The 20,864-nt window shown below is 45.7% G+C and overlaps 1 protein-coding gene across 4 annotated transcripts; it reads left to right on the plus strand.

The window, feature by feature from the left end:
• The first annotated feature begins 277 nt into the window (after window positions 1-277).
• On the plus strand, window positions 278-20,301 carry SAP130 (Sin3A associated protein 130). Of its 4 annotated transcripts, none has more exons than XM_039557089.1 (21): window positions 278-365; window positions 859-975; window positions 1,809-2,044; window positions 2,590-2,748; window positions 3,826-3,937; window positions 5,450-5,574; window positions 6,376-6,500; window positions 7,072-7,222; window positions 7,424-7,514; window positions 7,774-7,878; window positions 8,904-9,045; window positions 9,311-9,432; window positions 11,751-12,053; window positions 13,043-13,220; window positions 14,465-14,569; window positions 15,289-15,650; window positions 16,997-17,245; window positions 17,523-17,648; window positions 18,354-18,457; window positions 18,689-18,821; window positions 19,128-19,216. In XM_039557089.1, exons 2-20 carry the CDS (start codon window positions 864-866, stop codon window positions 18,779-18,781), a joined length of 3,000 nt encoding a protein of 999 aa, XP_039413023.1. In that variant the 5' UTR covers window positions 278-365; window positions 859-863; the 3' UTR covers window positions 18,782-18,821; window positions 19,128-19,216. The 4 variants fall into 4 exon arrangements, with proteins under 4 accessions (XP_039413023.1, XP_039413022.1, XP_039413020.1 ...); XM_039557088.1 differs by lacking the exon at window positions 18,689-18,821 and adding an exon at window positions 19,445-20,301 and having other exon boundaries at window positions 279-365; window positions 17,000-17,245; window positions 19,128-19,241; XM_039557086.1 differs by lacking the exon at window positions 18,689-18,821 and adding an exon at window positions 19,445-20,301 and having other exon boundaries at window positions 280-365; window positions 19,128-19,241.
• Window positions 20,302-20,864: the final 563 nt, after the last annotated feature.

Below are 20,864 nucleotides of genomic sequence, written 5' to 3' on the forward strand. Positions count from 1 at the left end.
CGGGCCGGAGCAGGGGCGGCACTGCGCTCCAAGGCGCGGCCCGGGGGTGACCGCAGCCCGCCCCGCCCACCCCGCGTCTCCTCGGAAACCCCGCGGCGAGCGGCCAATGGCGCGCTCGGGCACAGCGCCGCCCTCCCCGCGCCTCGCGAGATCTGTGCCCGCCACAACCTCAGCGTGGACTACACCTCCCGGCGGCGCCGAGGGCGGGCTCGGCAGCCAATGAGACGCGGGAGCTCGGGGTGGGCGGGACTGGCCGCGGCCAATCGGGTGCGGGCAGCTGCAGCGGCGGAAGCGGCGCTCGGCAGCGGCGGCGACGCGGGGCGACCGGGCTCAGGGACCGGCGCACGGCACCGTCCCGGGCACAGGTACTGCCGCGGCCAGCGCACGGCATCTCCCCGATCTGCAGGCCGGGGGTGGTTCCGAGGAAGGGCTGCGGGTAGGGGGCGGCGGCCGCTGCTTCAAAGCGCGACGGCGACAGGGAGGGAACGAGCCTCAGCTGGCGGAAGCGCTGCGGAGGGGGCATCGCGAAGGGACGACAGCAGAGCACGGCAGGGCAGGGCGGTGCGGTGCGGTGCGGACCGGGCCGAGGCGGCAGGGCCGTCGCGCTGCCGGGCACATCCGGGCCCTGCGGCCCATCGCGGCGGCGCGGCGGGGCGGGGCGGGCAGGGCGGGCGCTGATTGGCCGGTTCCGCCCCGCCGCCATTGGTCGGGCGCCGCGCGAGCCCGCCCGCGCGGGCGCGCCGGGGTGGGTGGGGCCGCGGGGCCGCGCCCGGAGAGCGGGAGGGAGGGAGGGAGGAGGGACGGGGGCGGCGGCGCCGGGCCGCGCGTGTCGCGACATAACGGCCGCGCTGCCCCCAGGTGATATGAGCTCGCAGCAGTTTCCCCGTTCGGGCGCGCCTCCCGCCGCCCTGGGACCAGCGCCGCCGCCCATCCCCACCAGCGGCTCCGCCGGGATTATCGCCCCCGCCGCCACAGGTAAGCGCGATCCCGACCCCGCATCTGTCGGCTCCAGGGGTGGGAAGCGGTCCCGGTGACCCCGCCCCGTCCATCGCCCTCTTCCGCCTCGGGCGGGAGGAGCGAGGCGGCCCCGCGGGCTGTAGCAGCCGGCCTGAAAGCTGCCGCGGTTCCGCGTGGGGAGAACGCCGTGGGAGTCGGGTCAGCTGCCGGCTCTGGAGAGCGCCGGCAGAACGGGGATGCGCCTTTGCGGCCAAGTGTCTGTGCGCAGCTGTCTGTCCCTCTCAGCTCGTCCGCTGTGTGTTCTTAGCAGAAGTGACGAGTGGGCATGGGAACATCCATCTCATGGCGCTGGAAATGGAGTGGGAACCCTGATTCCAGGTCCTGCTGTCCCTGCCACGGTGACAGGTTTTCAGCAGGCCGCCAGAAGTGACTGGGGGAGCAGCTGCATTTTCAGGAGGGTTTATGCTTTTTTTTCAGCTTGATATTCAGATAGATATTGCATTAAATGCGGAGTTTTTCATGCTGTTTGATGTGGGATTTAATGGCAGTTACTTCGATAATTAAAATTTTTTCACTTGAAAGAAAACTTAGTCAATCTGTGTTTAAAGAAGGTGTTTAGATGGACTCCTCAGAGTTGACCCCAGGTTGCCCAACATTGCCAGACCCCTCAGTTCTGAGGGGAACAGACAGAAGCAGTGCCAGAGTTCCCAGTTTTTTCATCACTGGAATATGTTTAATTGTAAGAGTGAATTTCTTTAACTTAGATATTTCTGATGTCTCATCTCTGACCTAGTGGGTGACCAAAGCGAACTTTTTAACAATTCTTACCTTCTTCTCTTTTTTTTCACTAGTGAGTGACGAATCTAGTCGCGAGTCAGAAGTTGCTCCCAGAGAACACATGGGTCCCAGTGGCTCCATACAGCCTCGGGAGGAGAAGCAGGAGCCTGTGGTGGTTCGGCCTTACCCACAGGTCCAGATGCTGACACAGCACCACCCTGTCCAGTCTGGTGCCCCAGTGACAGTGACAGCACCACCAGCACATTTGACTCCAGCTGTGCCACTTTCTTTTTCGGATGGGCTTATGAAGGTAATGAGAGGATTCATCGGGGGAAAAAATACGATCTGTATGAGTCGGTGTTGAGAAAAAGTAAATTACACCCAAACCTTCCCTGCTTTTGTTTCTAAAGCTTTCCTTGCATGCTTCTGCTGACTGTGCAGTGCCTTGTGGGTTCCAGATGATACACTGAGGACTTGCTAGTATTTCAGTATTATTTTTGAGGGGGGTGTATTTTGTTTATCTTTTAGGAGAACAGTGATTTCAATCAGTTTCTGAAATCTTCCATTTTCTCTGCAGGGTATAAAATTAACTGTTAATATCCAGTGTCTGTAGGGCAGTACCATAGCCCTGACAGATTCTGCTGATGACTCATGCTAGAACCTGCATATTTCCAGGACAAAATATGCCCTTTCTTTATTAGGAATAACCAAATATTCAGTATCTTTCTTCTCCAAATATTTACCCATACTTGCATAAACTTTCTCCTCAGGCTTTGACCCCACAAAATGATTGCTGCTTCAACACTGAGCTCTCATTTGAAGTTGCCAATGTCTCTGTCTTTCCATTTCTTGTAGCCTCCCTTGAAGCCCACCATGCCCAGCCGGCCCATTGCTCCTGCTCCACCCTCTACTCTCTCAGCTCCTACAAAGGTCCCTGGGCAAGTGACTGTGACCATGGAAAGCAACATACCACAGGCTCCAACAATTCCTGTGGCAACAATCAGTGGGCAACAGGTGTGGTTTTTTAGTGGCTTTTCTGTTCCATCTCACTGCATGGTCAGATCAATACACGTACAACTGAAAATGTGGGCTTTTGGAGCAGGAGGGAAGGTAAAAGAGCAGGTTTCCCAATTCAGTGCCACTGGTTGTTGGATCAGTTCTGCTTGTATCATTAAACTTCAGCCTCAGTTATCACCACCTCTTTACAAAGCTGCTGATTTGTTGTAATCATCCAACTGAGATAGCACAGCCAGGGTCTGATGGCAGAGCCATACCCAAAAGCTGGGTCTTTCCTTAAAAGCTCCTGCTGTGTCAGTGTCACTTGGAGAATTTCTGCTGCAGACAAACTGCTGGGATTCATTATTGCAGTGTTCTTCAGCTTCCCTGGGAGGAGATCAGAAGAGGCTGGTGAACAGTTCATGAGTTTGCACTGTGTTCTTGCTGAACTAGGAGTGACAAAATTTGAGGGAGCCTGTGTAGATAACGCTTTTGAAAATTTTTTCTCCTCTAACTTGACTGCAGAGCCAGTTCTGGTGGTTTGAAAATAGTTTGTCAGAACGCTCATTACTAAATCTCTCAGGGTTTTGATGTAAAGTGTCTTTAGGTGGACTTGAGTTAGTCTGGCTAAGGATGTGCAGCAGTTTCAGTGGATTTATTGTATATTAATATCTCTGCGAAGTCTAGAGTTATGAAAAAATAGAATTTGTTCCAGCATTTGCCATATTTCCACCATTGTCTCAACTTTATTGGAGAGGTGGTATGAAACTATGCCTTAACGTCACCAATGCTAGGAGGGCCAACTCTGTGGTTGTTTGTGGGTGGCTACTGGGTGACTGTCACCCAGGTACCAGCCATAAAAACAGACCAGTGAAATAGAGAAGTGTTTACATCTTGCAGTGTCAGCAGGCTCTGTAACTTTATCCTGTACAAACACCTGCCTCTTTTCTCCACTCAGCTTTTAATGCATGCAACCTTGGTACACCGATTATTTCTCCAAAATCTCTTTTCTGTCTCTGAGGCTGAGATGTGGTAATTCTGTGGCCATTAATTTTTGTCAACACAGCTGACTTGTTTTGTTCTTGAACTCTGCAGGGGCATCCCAGTAACTTGCATCATATCATGGCCACCAACGTGCAAATGTCCATCATCAGGAGTAGTGCTCCTGGGCCTCCCCTGCACATTGGAGCATCTCATCTGCCCCGAGGTAAAGATCCAGCTGTGCTATCCCTGCCTCCTGTTCACAGTCTCTCAGCTGGTGCATTTAGCCCACACCTCTGAAACTCTCCTCACTGCTAATGCAACTCTTTCTTCAGATGTTTAAACTGTTAGCGTGAGTGAGTGACTGCTGGCCTTTTAAGAATTATGTTGCCTTCAGCCATTTAGGGCAGCAGCATGAGACAGTGTTTAAAATGCTGACAGATACCAGCACATCTGTTATTCTAATTCTTTACTGTTAAAACAGTCAACACTTTCAAGAAAAAATATCCACTGGTAGAGACTCATCTACCCTGCAAAATGTCACGTACATTCTTGGTAGCAAGTATTGCTCACCTATGGCAGGGGCAGCTGGGCAGTTGTGAGGCACATTCTTGTATCCCCCTGTCACAGGACCACTCATGCATGCTAACACATCATATTGTGTGCATTTGCATTTACCTGTGACAACTACAGGCTCTTGTTTCCCAGGATTTTGGATGCTACAGCTTGTAAAACAGGAGATCAGCCCCTTAATGCAGCCCTGTGCTCTTTACAGCCTGTAAGATTTCTGACTGCAGCTTTACTTTCGAAGTCTTATGGGTTAGGTTTGTAGTTCAGCTTTAAATTGATCTGAATTCCAAGTACCATTTGTCACTTTTATTTCTTTTTATGTTCAATGTTATTTGCTCACTCAAGAAAAATAAATGGACACGAGCAAAACCATAATCTTCTTGAACTAGAGCAGATGGAAGGACTGTGGATGTTTATCTGTAGCTAAAGTAGTGTTCACCTGCTTCTTGGGGGACAGCTGCCACAGACTTGGACTCTCAGTACACATTACCCTTTTTCCCTGCTCTTTGTCTCTTGGTTTGATTATTAACTTTTGAGGTAGTCATTTCAATGGAGGACATGTACAGAAGGTATGCAATCCAGTCCATCAACTGATTGCAAGGCTACTGGCCTTGGTGATTTATTATGATCAGGAGTGATCAGACAGTAGACAAATTAATCAATTGCAGGTTTAAATGGTGTGGAGTTTTGGTCTTGTTTTTTTTGGGGGGAGGTGTGGCTGTTTGTTTTGTTTTGTATGGTGTTTCCTTGTTTTGGTTTCCTTCTTTTGCAAGTGTATTTTTCTTCTGAACTTCATCAGGTGCAGTGAGATCATTGCTGGTATCAGGTGACTTATTTACACATTGGCTCAGTAATCAAACTGAATTACTTCTACTGACTTCCATAGCTTGGAATAAGAAAACATGGGATTTGCCATACAAGACTATTACAGGGGAATAAGAGATACCTCTAAAGCAAATTAATCTAAATAATACCTACCCCTCCACACATGCTTTTTTTAAACCTTATGTATGTTTGTTGAAAGCCTTATTTTTACACCAACATCACGTGAACTGACATGCATATGAAATTAGAACTGACATGCCAGCTAATGTCAGGGTCTGTCTGTGGTTGTGTCGGAGCTGTTGGGTGCACGCAATTTAACATGCTTCGTTTGTTTGTTCCCCAGGTGCAGCAGCTGCTGCAGTGATGTCCAGTTCCAAAGTAACCACAGTCCTGAGACCAGCTTCCCAGTTGCCAAATGCAGCTGCAGCTCAGCCAGCAGTTCAGCACATCATTCACCAGCCAATCCAGGCAGGTAGCAGCCAGGCAGCTCTGCACATCACTGACTGCCAGCTCCAAACTCTTCCTGGCACATACCTGTAATGTATAACCTCTAATTGCCTGATTACTGGGCTGTCAGCTCTCTTCCAGGTCTATTTTCTTTATTTTCTTCATAGACTTGGTGCCAGAAATTGGGTTTTTATCTGTCTCCAAAATGCTTAGAAACTGGGAAGACAGTTTAGTTCAGACATGTTCAAGTTTTAAAGTCTGAAAAGTCCAGTACAATGTGCTGGTGTTGATTTATTCTTCAATATGTGAATTGATGTAGAATTTTTGAAGTCTCACTGTAATATGTATATCTCAGCTTTTGTACATGTATAAGGAGAGGATTGTAGGTATCATCTCTCTAAAAGCAGTGCTAGTGTTCAGCCTTAGGACAGAGGATTAAACATCTTCACATTGTGCTTTCAGTTAGGATCCCAATCACCTCTGACTTCATGGCTATACTTGGATTGGAATTTCTTTTCATTCTGAAGGGAACACACCTTTGAGTCTTTTTCTAAAGACCCTCAAGAGATGTGGTCTTGTTAGCTTTGTGGGTTACTGGTTCCTGTGCTCTGTGTGTGTTGAAAACCAGGACAGTTCTGCTTAGGAGCTTGCGGATCAATTCAGAAAGACTGGAAATGTCTCAGAATGCCAAAACTTAGTGACAAGGTGTAGGGAAGCCAGTTTTAACCAAGTAATTCCTAGTTGTTCTCAAAACAGCAGAATTTCCTTTCTGAATGTTCTCTCTTTAACTCTTTTTTTTTTTTTTTTTTTTTTTTTTAATAGTCTCGTCCTCCTGTGACAACTTCGAGCACAATTCCTCCTGCAGTGGTGGCAACTGTCTCAGCCACAAGAGCTCAGTCCCCTGTTATAACCACAACAGCAGCACATGCCACAGAGTCAACCCTCAGGTAAAACCTACAGTGCTCTGACTTGACAGAAATTGCAGTGAGGAGAAATGTTAATCATCCAGAGCTGATAATCCTGTACATGTGGAATGATATAAAACAAAAATAGTAATGCTTGTGCAGTGCAAATCCTTGCAGTTCTGTGAATAAAAATGGGTATAAACATGAACTGCTGCTCTGTGTTACGAGAAGGAAAGACCTTAATGAATCACTTTTGAAGCCCTGCTCCCTGGACAGCAGAGTTTGTGTTGCGGGAACTTGTGAATATTTGGCCCGTATTTTTTACGAAGACACAGCAAAAAGTGAAACATGAATGTTGAAAAGCATCCCTGACATGAAGTTCCCTTTATGAACTGATAAGAGTTATGATAAGACTGCCCTTCTGGCTGAGTACATTGGGCAGATGAGGATAGAACAGTGTAGTTCAAACTCCTTATGTTGCTTTGCCATGTGATTGACAGCAGCGCTGCTGCCACCGGGGAGGAGGCAGAGGCCTGATGCGTGTCCCTGTGTTGTATCTTCCATATTCAGTATCCACATGGTTATTTTGATGATTACTTTTCTTCCTGTTCAGTCGCCCCACGCTGTCTATCCAGCAGCACCCCCCTTCCGCAGCAATCAGCATCCAGCGGCCGGCGCAGCCCCGGGACACGGCCACACGGATCACGCTGCCCTCGCACCCCGCCATAGGCACACAGAAACCACAGCTCCACACCATGGCTCAGGTAAGCTGCAAGCACCAGAAAACCCTCTTGCTGCTTCTTGAGATCTCTTTTGTTTATAGCTTGCAGGCTAAGATTAAATTTTGGAAAAGAGTTAGTATGAGTTAGAAATTAATGTTCTTTACAGTCAGTGCAAGATGATTCCATACGAAGTATAGATTTTAAATGTGGTAGTCTTCTAACTTCAAAAATTTCTTTTCATAGAAAACCATTTTCAGTACTGGTACTCCAGTGGCAGCAGCAACTGTGGCACCTATTTTGGCAACGAATACCATTGCTTCAGCAACCACAGCTGGTGAGTATTCATAATGCTGTTGTGGGAGCATCGTGAGGGGTGGGGTTTGTTGCTTTTTGTTGGCTTTCTTCTTTGAATTTAGAACCTGATCATTTCTGAGCAAAACTTTTTTCATGGTAAAGACTGCATTTGGAGATGCATGAGCAGGCTTCAGGAGAGAAATTACAGAGTTCTTCTTTGCCCTCTTTAGGATGTAGATACCGTGGCATGGTAGGGCTCCAAAGAAAGATCTCCTATTAAGTTTGGTTTTTTTCTTCAGGTTCTGTATCTCACACCCAAGCGCCTACAAGCACCATTGTTACCATGACAATGCCCTCACATTCTTCCCATGCTACAGCTGTCACGACCTCAAACATCCCAGTTGGTGAGTGATTTCAGTTTTCAGAAAAGTGTGTAACTGATGCTTCAGTTTTTCTCTGTATGCTGGAAGTGTTTGTGCATGTTAGCAAATTAAGGAGGGAAAGGAAATCAGTTCAAACTGGGAGAAACCAATTAACAGGTCTGCTGTTCTAATTTTTTTTTAATACCAGGAAGAAATAGATGTTCTAGGAGGAGCAGGTAATAAAATGGCTCGTTTACTTCCTCTTGAATTTTTAGACAAACTTGGGCCTTTTGGCACTTCAATACCTGCACTGGATACTGTAAAAGTTATAACTGCTTGGTGATAGAGTATGGCTTTCTTAGTTGATTTTGTAAGTTACTTCATATGCTTCTTGAGGTGTTAGGTGTAGCCTAGCTGAATTTGATTAGTGTGTTCACTTGAATGTAAAACACTTAAGGTCTAAAGGTGGGAACTTTATTTGCCTGCATGTGGAATGTGCCTGAGATGTTTACTACAGAACTCCATAAGGTTCCTTTTGTTTGTCTGTTTTCCTGCTGACCTCCTTGTTCTTTTGAAATTTTGTAGTCTCTTTTTATTTCCAAGGAGTGAAATTGTATCTCATACATCAGCATTTCTTGTAAAGCTTTTGTAGGTGTTTTCTTTCTTTTCGTGGCCTCTGTCCACATATACTTGTCTGTCTTGGTCTCATTTCCCTTGATCTCTGCTTTCAAAATTCAGATAACTTGTTCTTGTCATCAGAATGGTTTGGGCTGATCCTAAAATAATGAACTTAATCTGAGCACTGAAGTGACTTTGTTAGCAAGTATAGTTTATATATGTATTTAGAATATCCATCCATTCTGTTAGAAATTGGTGAGAAATGCTTTGTTCTCCTTTTGGTCTGTTGTGGATAGGAAATCATCTGTGGATGGGGTGGGTTGTTTTGGGTTGAGAGGGAAGGGAGTAGTGTTGCTTGGTTTTTTTGACAAAGTTATTGATCTTGCCTTTGCAGTGTTTCTTAGCCTTTCCTTTGCCTGTCAATTGATTAAGCGTTTGTCTTTATGCAGCTAAAGTGGTTCCCCAGCAAATCACACACACTTCTCCCCGGATCCAGTCTGATTACACAGCAGAGAGGAGTAACCTCATACCTCTGTCCAGCCACCGGGCATCTCCAAACCCAGTAGCAATGGAAACCAGAAATGACAACAGGTGGGCAGAGAACTAACAGCTCTCTCAATGAGAGTGTGTGTGAGAAGGGTTTGAGTGCCCTGCTGCTTTTCTGCTGTGGTGGAAATAACCTTGTAGAAGCCTGGGGGGGATGGGATTTGGTAGTTTTGGATCAATTATGATAGTTGAGGTAATTGATAGCTTATGACAGATGAGATTGGAAAGCACGGGGAGTGCTAAAGGGCAGGGGTTGAAGGTTAACTGTTGAACTCACGTGTGTAACACTTGCTCTTTTTGATGCCTGTAGGCAGTCGGTGCCTGTCCAGTTCCAGTATTTCTTGCCTACATACCCCCCCTCTGCCTACCCTCTGACTGCACACACCTACACCCCCATCACCAGCTCCGTGTCCACCATCCGCCAGTATCCAGGTAAGACCAGCTTGGGACAAGCAGCCTCGGGTGCTTTGTTGAGATTTTAGCTTATGTATGTGCTTTAGTGATGGAAGGAACTAAAAGGATTTGCACTTGATTCTGATAATTTGTCACAAAAAGTCTCTGATGACTTGTTGACAGAGGGGAAAACTCATGGGCAGAGGGTACTGAACTAATTCAGAGCCTACTAAATCCAGCTAGTAAGAGTTTTCTCAGGAGCTTCATATTTGATATCCCAGCGGTTGCGTGTCTGTAAGTAAAAGTTTTTGATTCTACAAATCAAAACAGTTCCATTCCTCCAAACCAAGCCAACTCATTGACACATCTTCATTCCCTGGTGTTCTGATAAGCTCTTTTAATATCTTTTCATGTGAATGTACAGTTTGAGAGAGAAACCTGAGCCAAAAAGGGAAGAAATAATTTGCCTTTCACACTTGCACTAGCGTTCTGTTTAGAAAAATGGAGCAATTAATGTATTTGAACAGTCGCAGTCAAAAAAATTATGCACAACCCAAACTTATGTCATTCTGTGACAAAATTTGGAGCATTTTTACCTTACCTTACCTCGTTTAGGGCTGTTCTCTCTAATGTGATAATTTCCACTGTTCAGACCATAAGAACATGCATGATGTGGATTTTCCTGGCGTATCTGTGTCTGCTGGCAGCACGTTACCTATGAGCAGTATAGAGAAAATTCAGAAGGACTGGGAGGTGGCAAAGCCCATTTGTTGAACAGGAAAGTATAGAATCATAGGGTTCTTTAGAAACCTAAAGTTTGAGAAAGACCTTTAAGATCTTCAAGTCTAGCCATTAATCCAGCACTCCGAAGGCCACTGCTAAACCATTTTCCCAAGTGACACACCCACACATCTTTTAGATCCTTCCAGGGATGGGGACTCCACCACTTCCCTGAGCAGCCTGTGCCAGGGCTTAACAACCTTTTATGGGAAGAATTTTTTCCTACCATCCAATCTAAACTTTCCCTGACAGAACATAATTGCACACAGTGAAGAGTTCCAGTTCTGGAGGCATACTGGGGTGGTGGTAGGCTAATGGTCATTTGTATAAATGCAAATGTATGTTCTTCATCAGGAGCTTATTGACAGAGACATTTTACTTGTTAAATTGACTTGAAGAATCCGTGGAAAGTATTAATTATGGCAGCTGGTGGTGACAACTTAGAGCATTCAGGGTATGAGGAGGGAGGTACACCTATGCTGAGCACAGCTGAGTCAGGCTGCAGAGGAGACTTTTTAAAAGATCACTGAGATAAGGAGAGTTAATGCAGAATTTTGGAGGCAGAATGTTGGCTTTGGTTTTTCCAAATGCTGGTTGTGTTTTACATAGTATCCCAAAAGGATTTTGTTGGATAGAAAGTTTTGCAACAGTAGTGTTTTGACTAAGAGAATAAATGTGCCACACTTTATACAGAGCCATTTTCAGGGACCTTGTTTCAATTTTTGATGCTTGTTTTTAGAGTGTCTTGTCAGCACAAGAACTTGATGGAAATCCTGTGACAATGATAAAACCAGCTTGTTCTGCACTGTTAGCAAGCAAGGCCATTGTTGGCAAGTTCACACTTGAATTCTGTGTGTGCCTGCAGAAATCCTGGTGCAGCTCTGTAGAGACTGGAAATCTGGAGATCCAGGGTCTGCAAGTGGTCCAGCAGTATTATTAAGTGCTGTGTGGGAGAGCTGTAATACACTGTGTAGTGGAGCTGAAAAGATGGAATCAGTTGTTTAGAGCTGTGAATTTATTTAAATGAATTGAGCTACTTAAAGAAGGTGTATTGTTGGGAACATTGCTCTGCCACTAAAAGATAATCATGTTCATTTGAGCTGTGGGATCCAGCCCATAATTGTGAGCCATGTTCTGAGGCCAGATAAGGTTGTGTTCAACTTCAGAGCACAAGAAATTACTTAGGTTTCTGATTACTTTTAATCTATTTTTTAAAGCAGGAAAAAATGCCAAGTGTTGGTACTTACATGCATTATACAATATGATAGTGAGCAAAAATACAGCACAGCTTTCTGAGACTGTAATTTGAGTCTACCTAAAAGCAGAGTTTAACTGATCTTTTCTCTCTTGCTGCAATTTGAAATAAAAAATAGAATGAAAATCAGCAGTAATGTTTAATTCCTCTGGCAGACAATCTTACTTCTCTACTCTCAAATTTACTACTGCAACAAGCACACTGGCAAATTAATTTTTCAAAGCAAAAAAAAGTCTTTGAAAAAAAAGTTAGTATTTGAGCGAGAGATGGTAGGGGAAACTGAGGTGACCTGCTGGTGAGGTGTCTGTGTTGCTGCTCCCAGTTTCAGCCCAGGCGCCCAACTCGGCCATCACAGCCCAGACCGGTGTGGGAGTGGCCTCCACTGTGCACCTGAACCCCATGCAGCTGATGACAGTCGATGCATCTCACGCCCGGCACATCCAGGGCATCCAGCCGGCTCCCATCAGTGCCCAGGGCATCCAGCCTGCACCCATCAGTGCCCAGGGCATCCAGCCAGCGCCCATCGGGACACAAGGACTCCACCCTGCTGCACCCATGGGCACGCAGGGGCTGCAGCCAGCACCCATTGGTGCCCAGCAGCCACCCGGCGACACCAAGACCTCAGGTAAGTGCAAGCAGCCAAGTCCTCGCTTCAGACCGAGACAGAGCAGCCGAGCTGCTGTCCTACACCTTTGGCTCTGACTGATTATGTTGTTACAGTCTCTTTGGTCCAGAGGTGGACACTGAATACATCCGTGCACATATTCTCCCAGCAAATATCTGTTGCCTATTTCTGAGCTGATTTATTTTTAAAGCGTACTAGGTGGAGTGTCTGGGCAGCCTTGGATGGGTTACTTCAGTGGAAAAGACTGGCAGTGCCTGAGCTTAAACAAATGCCTTCAGTAAGGCCTTGTAGGAAAAGTAACTTAAAAGTGAGCGACGTTCTCCGGCTGTGCATTAGATCCCAGGAGCAATTAGAATACAGCCAGGTACCTTCTGCTGTTGGTAACCTGATATTGAGCTATGACAGAAACCATCTTTCATTAAAAATGATTGGTCCGATGAAGCCCCAACAACTTACTGGAGGAATGGGATATGGCATCCAAGAGAACGTGCTGTTGCATAGCTGGCAGGCACAGTGTTGTGACTTCCTGGCTGTCCACGCGGTGTGCATCCCTCAGTTGGCCAAACAGGCTCTGGCAGGAGGTCAGAATGCAAACACAGCTGATGTAGCTTATGTCCAACTAGCATGTGTTGCCACATGGGCTCTTACCAAAAGTGTTACTCTGTTGACCCAATAGTGTTGGTGATCTCCCTAGTGATTTCTGTGTTTTCCTTGTCTTCTGGAAAAGATTATTTCCTGAGCAGCTTTTGTTAGGCAGGAGGTAGTTTCCACCTTCCCTGCAGAAGGTTCAGTGATCAGATTGCTCGTGGCAAAGATACTGCTTACAAAAGTGTCTGAAAACACTGCAGTTAGTGACTGAGGGACTCAGATAATGGACAACATACGCTCTGCAAACCCCTGCTTTGTCATCACATTTCATTAAGTAACTGCTGCTTTCCACTCTCTCTCTGTGTTTTCCTCTCTGCTGTGTCCGTGTCCATCCTTCCCAGCAGTAGTCCTGGCAGATGGAGCCACCATTGTAGCCAATCCTATTAGCAACACATTCAACACTGCTTCTGCAGCAACTACTGTTGTGCAAACCCACAACCAGAGTGCCAGTGCCAGTGCTCCAGCCCAAGGCTCCTCCCCACGCCCAAGCATCCTTCGCAAGAAACCAGCCACTGATGGGTGAGTAGAACTGAAGGCGACATGTGAGTGACTTCTGTGCAATCCAGCCCAGCCAAATGGAATCATTTCAGTGGAGATAAGGAATATTCTTGCAGATTATTCACTCAGCAGTGGTTGTGAGTAACCTGCTGATTGGTGAAACCGTTCTTCTCCTCCCTCAGGGCAGGATACAGTTTTCTGTACCGTCAGTAATAAAATGAGAAGGACAGTTTGTGTCTTAGGTCTTGAAAGTGACCTTTTGAGGGAAAGTGGATCTGAGGCTTTCTTGCTCAGTGTGATAAAAAGAAAGAGTTCACAATCTACTAAAATTAGAATTGGGTGCTTTGTCTTCAGTGCTTTTCTTGGAAGAATATGTGGATGAGTGGAAAGGATAGGATTAGTACCCTGCTGTGAAGTCTGATTAGGAAAAAGCGAGGGAGTAACTAAACTCTTAAAATATTTTATGTTGCCTGTCTATTTTTAAATGCCTTAATAAAGAGGCAAGAGACAGCTTTAGAATTAACAATGCATTTCCTTCCAACTAGCAACTGAAAGCATTTGGAACTAATGTGTCCTGTGAGATTAAAATTGCATATTTTTTATGTGGGTGGAGACCTTTTTTAAGGCAGAGAAGCTGCAGGCTCTAAAACTGAAAGAGAAGTTAGAGTCAGAGGTAGATCACTAAAGACTGTTTCCATTTGAGAGGTTGATTATTTTGGACAACAATTTGACTTTTGGTCCCACAGGAGACTAAATAGTCTCTAAAATACCTTAATCAGCCTTATCTTAACATCCACACTCAGGCCTTGAGGTCCTGGAGTCAGGGTCTGACAGTCTGGTCCAGCTAGAGGGAGCAGATACCTATCTGAGCACTGTTTAGTTCCAGATGATTTGCTCAGTCTTGAAGCAGGAGTGCAGGACAGCAGTATGGCCAGACCCCTTTGTCCACTGCTGGAGCCTGGCAGTTGCAGCGAAGTGTTCTCACTGACGGGATGAAAGTACAGCTGGCATTCTTGGAGAAGCCCTAAATTGGGTGAGACTAGGCCAGAGCTACTAATCTTTTATTTTAAAAGAAAATATAATACCTAATTTGAAAAGTAAAATGAGACTCTCTGTGTAGCGAATTGGTTATACTGAATACAGAGAGCAGTGCTACAGCCACAACTCCTGTCCTGGTTTGTGCAAGAGAGCTGATTTCTTTGCTCTCAGGGGTGTTTGTCTTTGCACAGGGAGGTAGGAATCCTAGATCTGTCTGTCTCTTACAGGCTGGCAGTCCGGAAAAGCTTAATTCCCCCTCAGCCACCTGAAGTGGCCAGCACACGTGTTGAGAGCACTATGCGAAGCACGTCTGGATCACCAAGGCCTGCTGGGTAAGACTTTAGGAAACAGCCAACTGCATCACAATAGTGGCATTACATTTGTTTGACTTGTGTTCTTTGGCTATTGGAGCATTCTTCTTTCTTTTGGGAAACAATCTATTTTGAATTTGTGACAAACAGCCTTGACAAGTTCTGCTGTTCGTGAAGCTGAGGAAGTAACCCTTAAAAGCTGTGGTGATGAGCTTTCACAGAAACAAACAAAAACCCTCCACTATTGAAAGGGGAGATAGGCCTCAAAACTTTTCTATAGTACTTGAAAATTAACGCTGAGGAAAGGTAAATGCAGCTTGTGCCGTGCTTCAGTAGAGTTCAGTGGCTTTACAATTTTATAACTGTAAGCTACAGTGGGAGCTCCTGCAGAGGATGGGGCAAGTACAGTTTTGGGTACAAGTTCCTCTTGGCTGCATTGTAAAACTCTTTTGATCCTTTTACAAGTATTTTGAAGTTACCTGGAATTAGTCATGGGATTTGCTTGTCATGGTGAATGGAAAAAGTAGTATCTATAATAAATACAAAGGATTAGAAAGGGGGAGGAGGAGGAAATATAACTGAGATTAAGCCTTCTCCTGTTGTTAAACACTTTATTGAGCCAGGTGGGTGCAGGAAAAACTGGATAGTCTGACTCCAGTTTGGCTCATTTCCTTTGTGCTGGGTGCTTATGACTGAGATACAGTTCACTTCACTTTGTTTTGCTTTTATTTGTGCTACAGTGGCAAGCCAAAGCCTGAAATTCACGTGTCCATGGCCACTCCAGTCCCTGTGTCTATGGAGGCAGTGTGTAACCAAGGTGGCGAGCAGCCCACCATCACAGTGCCCCCGACCTCCCAGCAGCCCCCCTCTGCCATTCCAACGATCATCGCGGCCGCCAGTCCCACCTCCCAGCCTGCAGCAGCACTGTCCACCATTCCCGGAGCTGTTCCGGCTGCCCCGCCCACTTCCACCACCATCGTGGCAGCACCTGCTCCTCCATCCACCATGAGCGGTGCCCTGTCAGCGGTGCTGGGCCCTGTGGTACCAGAGATCAAAATCAAAGAGGAAATGGAGCCTATGGACATCATGCGACCAGTATCTGGTAGGTGGCTGGTAATCATCCACTTGCTTTTTTAGTTTTTGACACAGTGGAGGAATTAGGAGGATTGCAACACTTTCATCTTGAGACTAAAAGGTCATCTCTTCCATGGTAGCACAGAACACTAGAGCTCCCATATGCCTTATAAAGATCTAGTTTGCCTTTTTTCTAATCTCCCATGACATCACTTCTTATTGTGGTTGCTTTGTTCATGTTCAAATGATCCAACTTCAAAGAGTCTGTGTGAGTTCCTTGCCTAAAATGCACATGCTCAGCAGTGGTACTGATATATTATGGAATAGCTCAGTTAAATTCAGTTTGTTCACAAATCCTACTGTTCAGCTCCAGTGGCCTTTCTTATATGTGAAGAATTCGTGGCCAGATTAGGACTTCCTAGGGCCCTCCTGTGATTCATGCATATTTTTCTCTAGAACTTTTAAAAATGTTCATTATATTGCCTTACCCAGCTTGGCCATAGTTGCTATCAAATGACAAGGTCAGTAAATTCAGATCCTTACACATCTTCTTGGGCACTATATAGTGGCAAAGTGATAGGAGTGCATCCCACTTTCATGAGTTTCAGAGTTCAGGTTTAGTTGTTGGTTTTATCACTCTCCTTGAAGCTGTATGTTGTCCTGTAAGAAAGCAGCTCCTTGTTGCAGATGTGTGTGGAGCATAGGCAGATAGCATTAAGCTCTTCGGGGTTCTTCTGTCTCTTCCTGGCATTTGTGGGTATGCCAAATTGTCAAGAGATCCCATCCCAGAAATTTTATGCTGCAGCCTTGGTCGTGGCTGATGGAGATTGTCCCTCCAAGTTCAGGGAGCGTTCCCTCAGACTACCTGGCTCGCTGCTGCCAGCTCCACACGTGTGTTGATTGGTGCAGTGACCTGCTGATCAGTGCTGAGGGCTTGGCAGTACAAGCAGACTCCTGCAAGGAGAGTGCTGCAGTCGTGCTTCGATTCCATCTGACTCTCTCATCACAAGAGGATAGGGACTTGCTTACTATGCCAGTGACCTGTGTCGGTGTACATACAGAGGGATATTTTTTTACAGTAACACAGACAGATGTTAGGATGATTCCTTTTTGTTAACATTAACATAAGTTTCAAGTATGAAGCAACTGAGGGACAATTGGCTCTGCTCTCATTCTTTATGTATATGAGACACTAAAAACTTTAGCTTACAGGCTTGTCCTAATAATTACTGCTGGCTTGATATCTGGCCTGTTGGTACCCATCACGTTCCTCACACTGTGCTGAAACAGGAAATACTGTTGGAGGTAGTGTTCAAACAATGCGTTATCTTCCCACTGCTGATGGTTTGGGTTCTTCTCTTTCCTTCCTCTCAGCAGTCCCTCCTTTGACTACAAGTACTGTGTCTCCATCTTTGGCACTGCTGGCCAACAATCTTTCCATGCCTCCAAGCGATTTGCCACCTGGTGCCTCACCGAGGAAGAAACCTCGTAAGCAGCAGCATGTCATCTCCACAGAGGAGGGGGACATGATGGAAACAAACAGCACTGATGATGAGAAATCCACTGCCAAAAGTTTGATGGTGAAGGCAGAGAAGCGAAAGTCTCCTCCAAAGGAGTATATAGGTAATGACGTCTCTGATGTCTTTGTTCTTATTCAGGTGTCTGTATTTTCTGTTCTGTTTCTCAGAGAAGGTGCTCTGTCACATTCCCACTTCCTAAATACGAGTAATAGAGAATCCAAGTATCTGTTCCTCAGCACTTTTTGTAAAGGGCTGCTCAGGGAAAATGAATTTTCTCAACACACATTTTGTATGAGGTGGCACTTACTGATCTGCTGCTGGAGTGGATGCCAATCTGCTTTCACTGCTCGATGATAATGCAGCTCTGGATCCTTTTGTAGACGAGGAAGGTGTACGATACGTCCCTGTGCGTCCCAGGCCGCCGATCACCCTGCTCCGTCATTACCGCAACCCTTGGAAAGCTGCTTACCACCACTTCCAGAGATATAGCGACGTCCGCGTCAAAGGTCAGACTCGGGATGGAGCAGACAAGGAGGGAAGGAGGCTACACAGAGTTAGCTGTAGTTTTGTAAATGAGAAAATGGTGTGGTTATTGATGAATCTACTTATGTACAGTGATAGAAATTTGCTCACAAAAGGTATCCTCATAAAAGTGACATGCCGTGGTGATAGGCTGCGCTTGAGTTTTCTCATTTGCTACCTAACACTTGCACTTTAATCACGTTCCATATTTAGTGTAACTAGTCTTGTGAAGTAACAAATGGGCTTTTAAAGAAGACTTTTTTACCTAATGCAAGGAAAACAGAGATCAGATACTGTCTTCCAGACTTTTTACCTAGTATTTCAAAAACTTCTAAGCAAACTGGGTTTTCACAACTGTGCAAATACATCTAGGAGTGAGAAGTAGTACAAGGTGGGCCTTTTACTGTTTGTGCCACGTGTTTGAAACATTGAGCACTATATTCTTTAAATGAGAAAATAAGGGGTTATGATGTAACCTTTCTGAAAGTACAGATAACCTGTTAGTGAGTGAGAGCAGCAGTCAGGTACATGGCAGATGGGAGGTCACTTTCCTGTCTGAATCAAAACGTTGCTCATTGTCATTTATTAGGATGTAGTGGGAGCAGAACTTGGGTTATTGTTGTTTGAGAAGGGAGGCCTGGCCAGCTCCTGAAATTTGAGTACTGTATGCTTGTGTTTCCTGGTGACAGAAGAGAAGAAGGCCATGCTGCAAGAGATTGCCAGTCAGAAGGGTGTGTCCTGTCGTGCACAAGGGTGGAAGGTCCATCTCTGTGCAGCGCAGCTACTGCAGCTGGTAGGTGCACGGGGCTTGGAGCTTCCCGCAATATGGGGAAACATGAGGCTGTGTAAGACAGGAAGACATTCTTACAAACTCAGTACATTGGGATACCCTAAAGGAGCTGGTGTGTAGTGCCCAAAGGGAGTGGGACATGCTTTCCCCTTTCTCAGGAATGTGGCATAAGTGGCTTGGAAACTTGGAGTGTTGGTTTTGATCCAGACATAAGAGCTGATGTATTTTGTACAGATGATCAAAACTGGCAACTCCCTCCTGCTGGTGCACAGGTCTGAAGAAGCGTCTGTTTGGGATGGTGCGGCTGATCTGAGGAGGCAGCACTGATCCACATTCCTGGATGCTTCTGTTTCAGGTTGGGGGTGAGGTAGGTGCTCTGCATTTTAGCACCAAACTCCCCAAAACCTCTGCATTCCTGGAATAGTATTGTGAGAAGTAGGGGAAGCAGTTGTAGTAGGATCCATGTTTCTTCAGAAGAGGAGCAATCCTGTAAATAGGATGTTAAAAGGAATGGATAGTGCCACATTTTGTCAGAGGCTCCATCTTCTGAATCACTGACAAGAGCAGCTGAGAGGGGAATGGATTATCACTGTTTCTGTGTAGTGTTGTTAACGTGGGCGAGTGTTTGCCAGCTTGGCAGTGACCCTTCTCATGAAGGGCTGATGTCTTTTAGACAAACCTGGAGCATGATGTGTATGAGAGACTGACTGCCCTGCAGGAGGGACTCATTCCTAAGAAAAAGGCAGCAACAGATGATGACTTGCATCGAATCAATGAACTGATACAGGTAGGTCCTGTGGGCCCTCAACCCAAAACTATACCCTTAGTTACAAAGCATCCTGCTGCTGTTAGGAAAAGCTAAAGCTGACCTAAAAAAACCCGTGTGGGTTCACTTCCTGTGTTATCAGTTACGAGGGGCACAAGTAGGAAAAGGGAAAGGGATTGCTTAGACCAGACATTCTGCAGTTAATGACAAGTGTTTCCTTTCAGGGGAACATGCAGAGGTGTAAACTCGTGATGGATCAAATCAATGAGGCTCGAGACTCCATGCTAAAGGTCTTGGATCACAAGGATCGTGTTTTGAAGCTTCTAAACAAGAACGGAACTGTCAAGAAAGTGTCCAAATTAAAGCGAAAGGAGAAGGTTTGAACGCAGACTAATGACTTTGGAAATGGAGAACGTGTACAGAATGGAGCTGAACCTTTTTGTAGTTTGGGTTTGTTTTTAAGCAGAGCATCGGAATAAAAACGGATGAGTTTAGGGAACAGATGGACACGTGAAGCGTGGTGACCTGAAGGGATTGTCCTTGATCTTGTCATAATGAACAAAGATTTCTCTCAGGCTCATCCCTTTTTAAAGTCTTTCCAGTCCCACTGTTTAACTCCTGATGTGTCAGGTATGGACACACCTGTAAGGCAGGAGATTGTGCAGGGGACTCCAGGAGGCTGACATACAGCTATGGACCCAGACAGCAGCCAAGCTTCCGAGCAATGGAAATGGCACCTCTTTCGGTTACCCCATTCAGTTCTCATTCTGACCTTCCAGTGTCTAAAGCAGCCTTCTTACACCAGTGCCACTGCACTAGGGGATCTGCCACAAAGAATCTCCAACAGCTCAGAAGTCCTAGCTGTCAAGATTAAAAGAAAATGGTAAAAAAAAAGGGGGGTGGGGGGGAGAAATCATTTCAAAGTGATATTGTAGTGTCTGTGTCTGTGTTGGTGCTCTGGAATACCTTGTGTTGAGGTACCTCTTTGCAACAGAGGTACTGTAGCTGGTGTAATGTTAATTGTACGTACCACATACATCCTGAAAACATGAATAAAGGAATTGGAGGGTTTTGTACGTGAGCAGTTTGAGTACCTTTGTACCAGTGAAACTCTTCAAGCTGCAAGCTTGAAAACAAAGCTTTGGAAGAAGCTGAGGGGAGAAGAAACAGCATGTTGGGAATCAGCCAGCACCCTGTGCTGTGGAAGGTGAGTAATGCAGTTCCCAATTCAGGTCCTAAAGATGAAATACGGATTATCCCCCCTGCACTTGTCCATTTAACCTTAGTATTTTAGAAAAATTACCAATCAGTTCATTTTTAGTCTCCTCAGCAGGAAACTTCAGTTTCATGAACTAACTCTTTTAAGAGTACATTCTTTTCCCCATCCAGTTACAGTGCTGTTATCTTTCCTTTATTCAGAACTGAGTTTTTTCAGAACTTAGATTAAAAAAATAGTATTTAATTCTTATTTCCTGATTTTTATAATTAGAGAAGTAAGTAGAATGTCCATATCCACACTGTTCTTGTGTTTTTACTTTTAACACATGCAAACCAAATTAGTTTCAGCTGTGGATGGTATTAGCTTGATTTTGCTTGTTCAAATGAAACCACTTCCATTGAAAGATACAATTCTAATATAATGAC

This window comes from Corvus cornix, chromosome 9, assembly GCF_000738735.6.
Source record: "Corvus cornix cornix isolate S_Up_H32 chromosome 9, ASM73873v5, whole genome shotgun sequence".
NCBI lineage: Eukaryota > Metazoa > Chordata > Aves > Passeriformes > Corvidae > Corvus > Corvus cornix.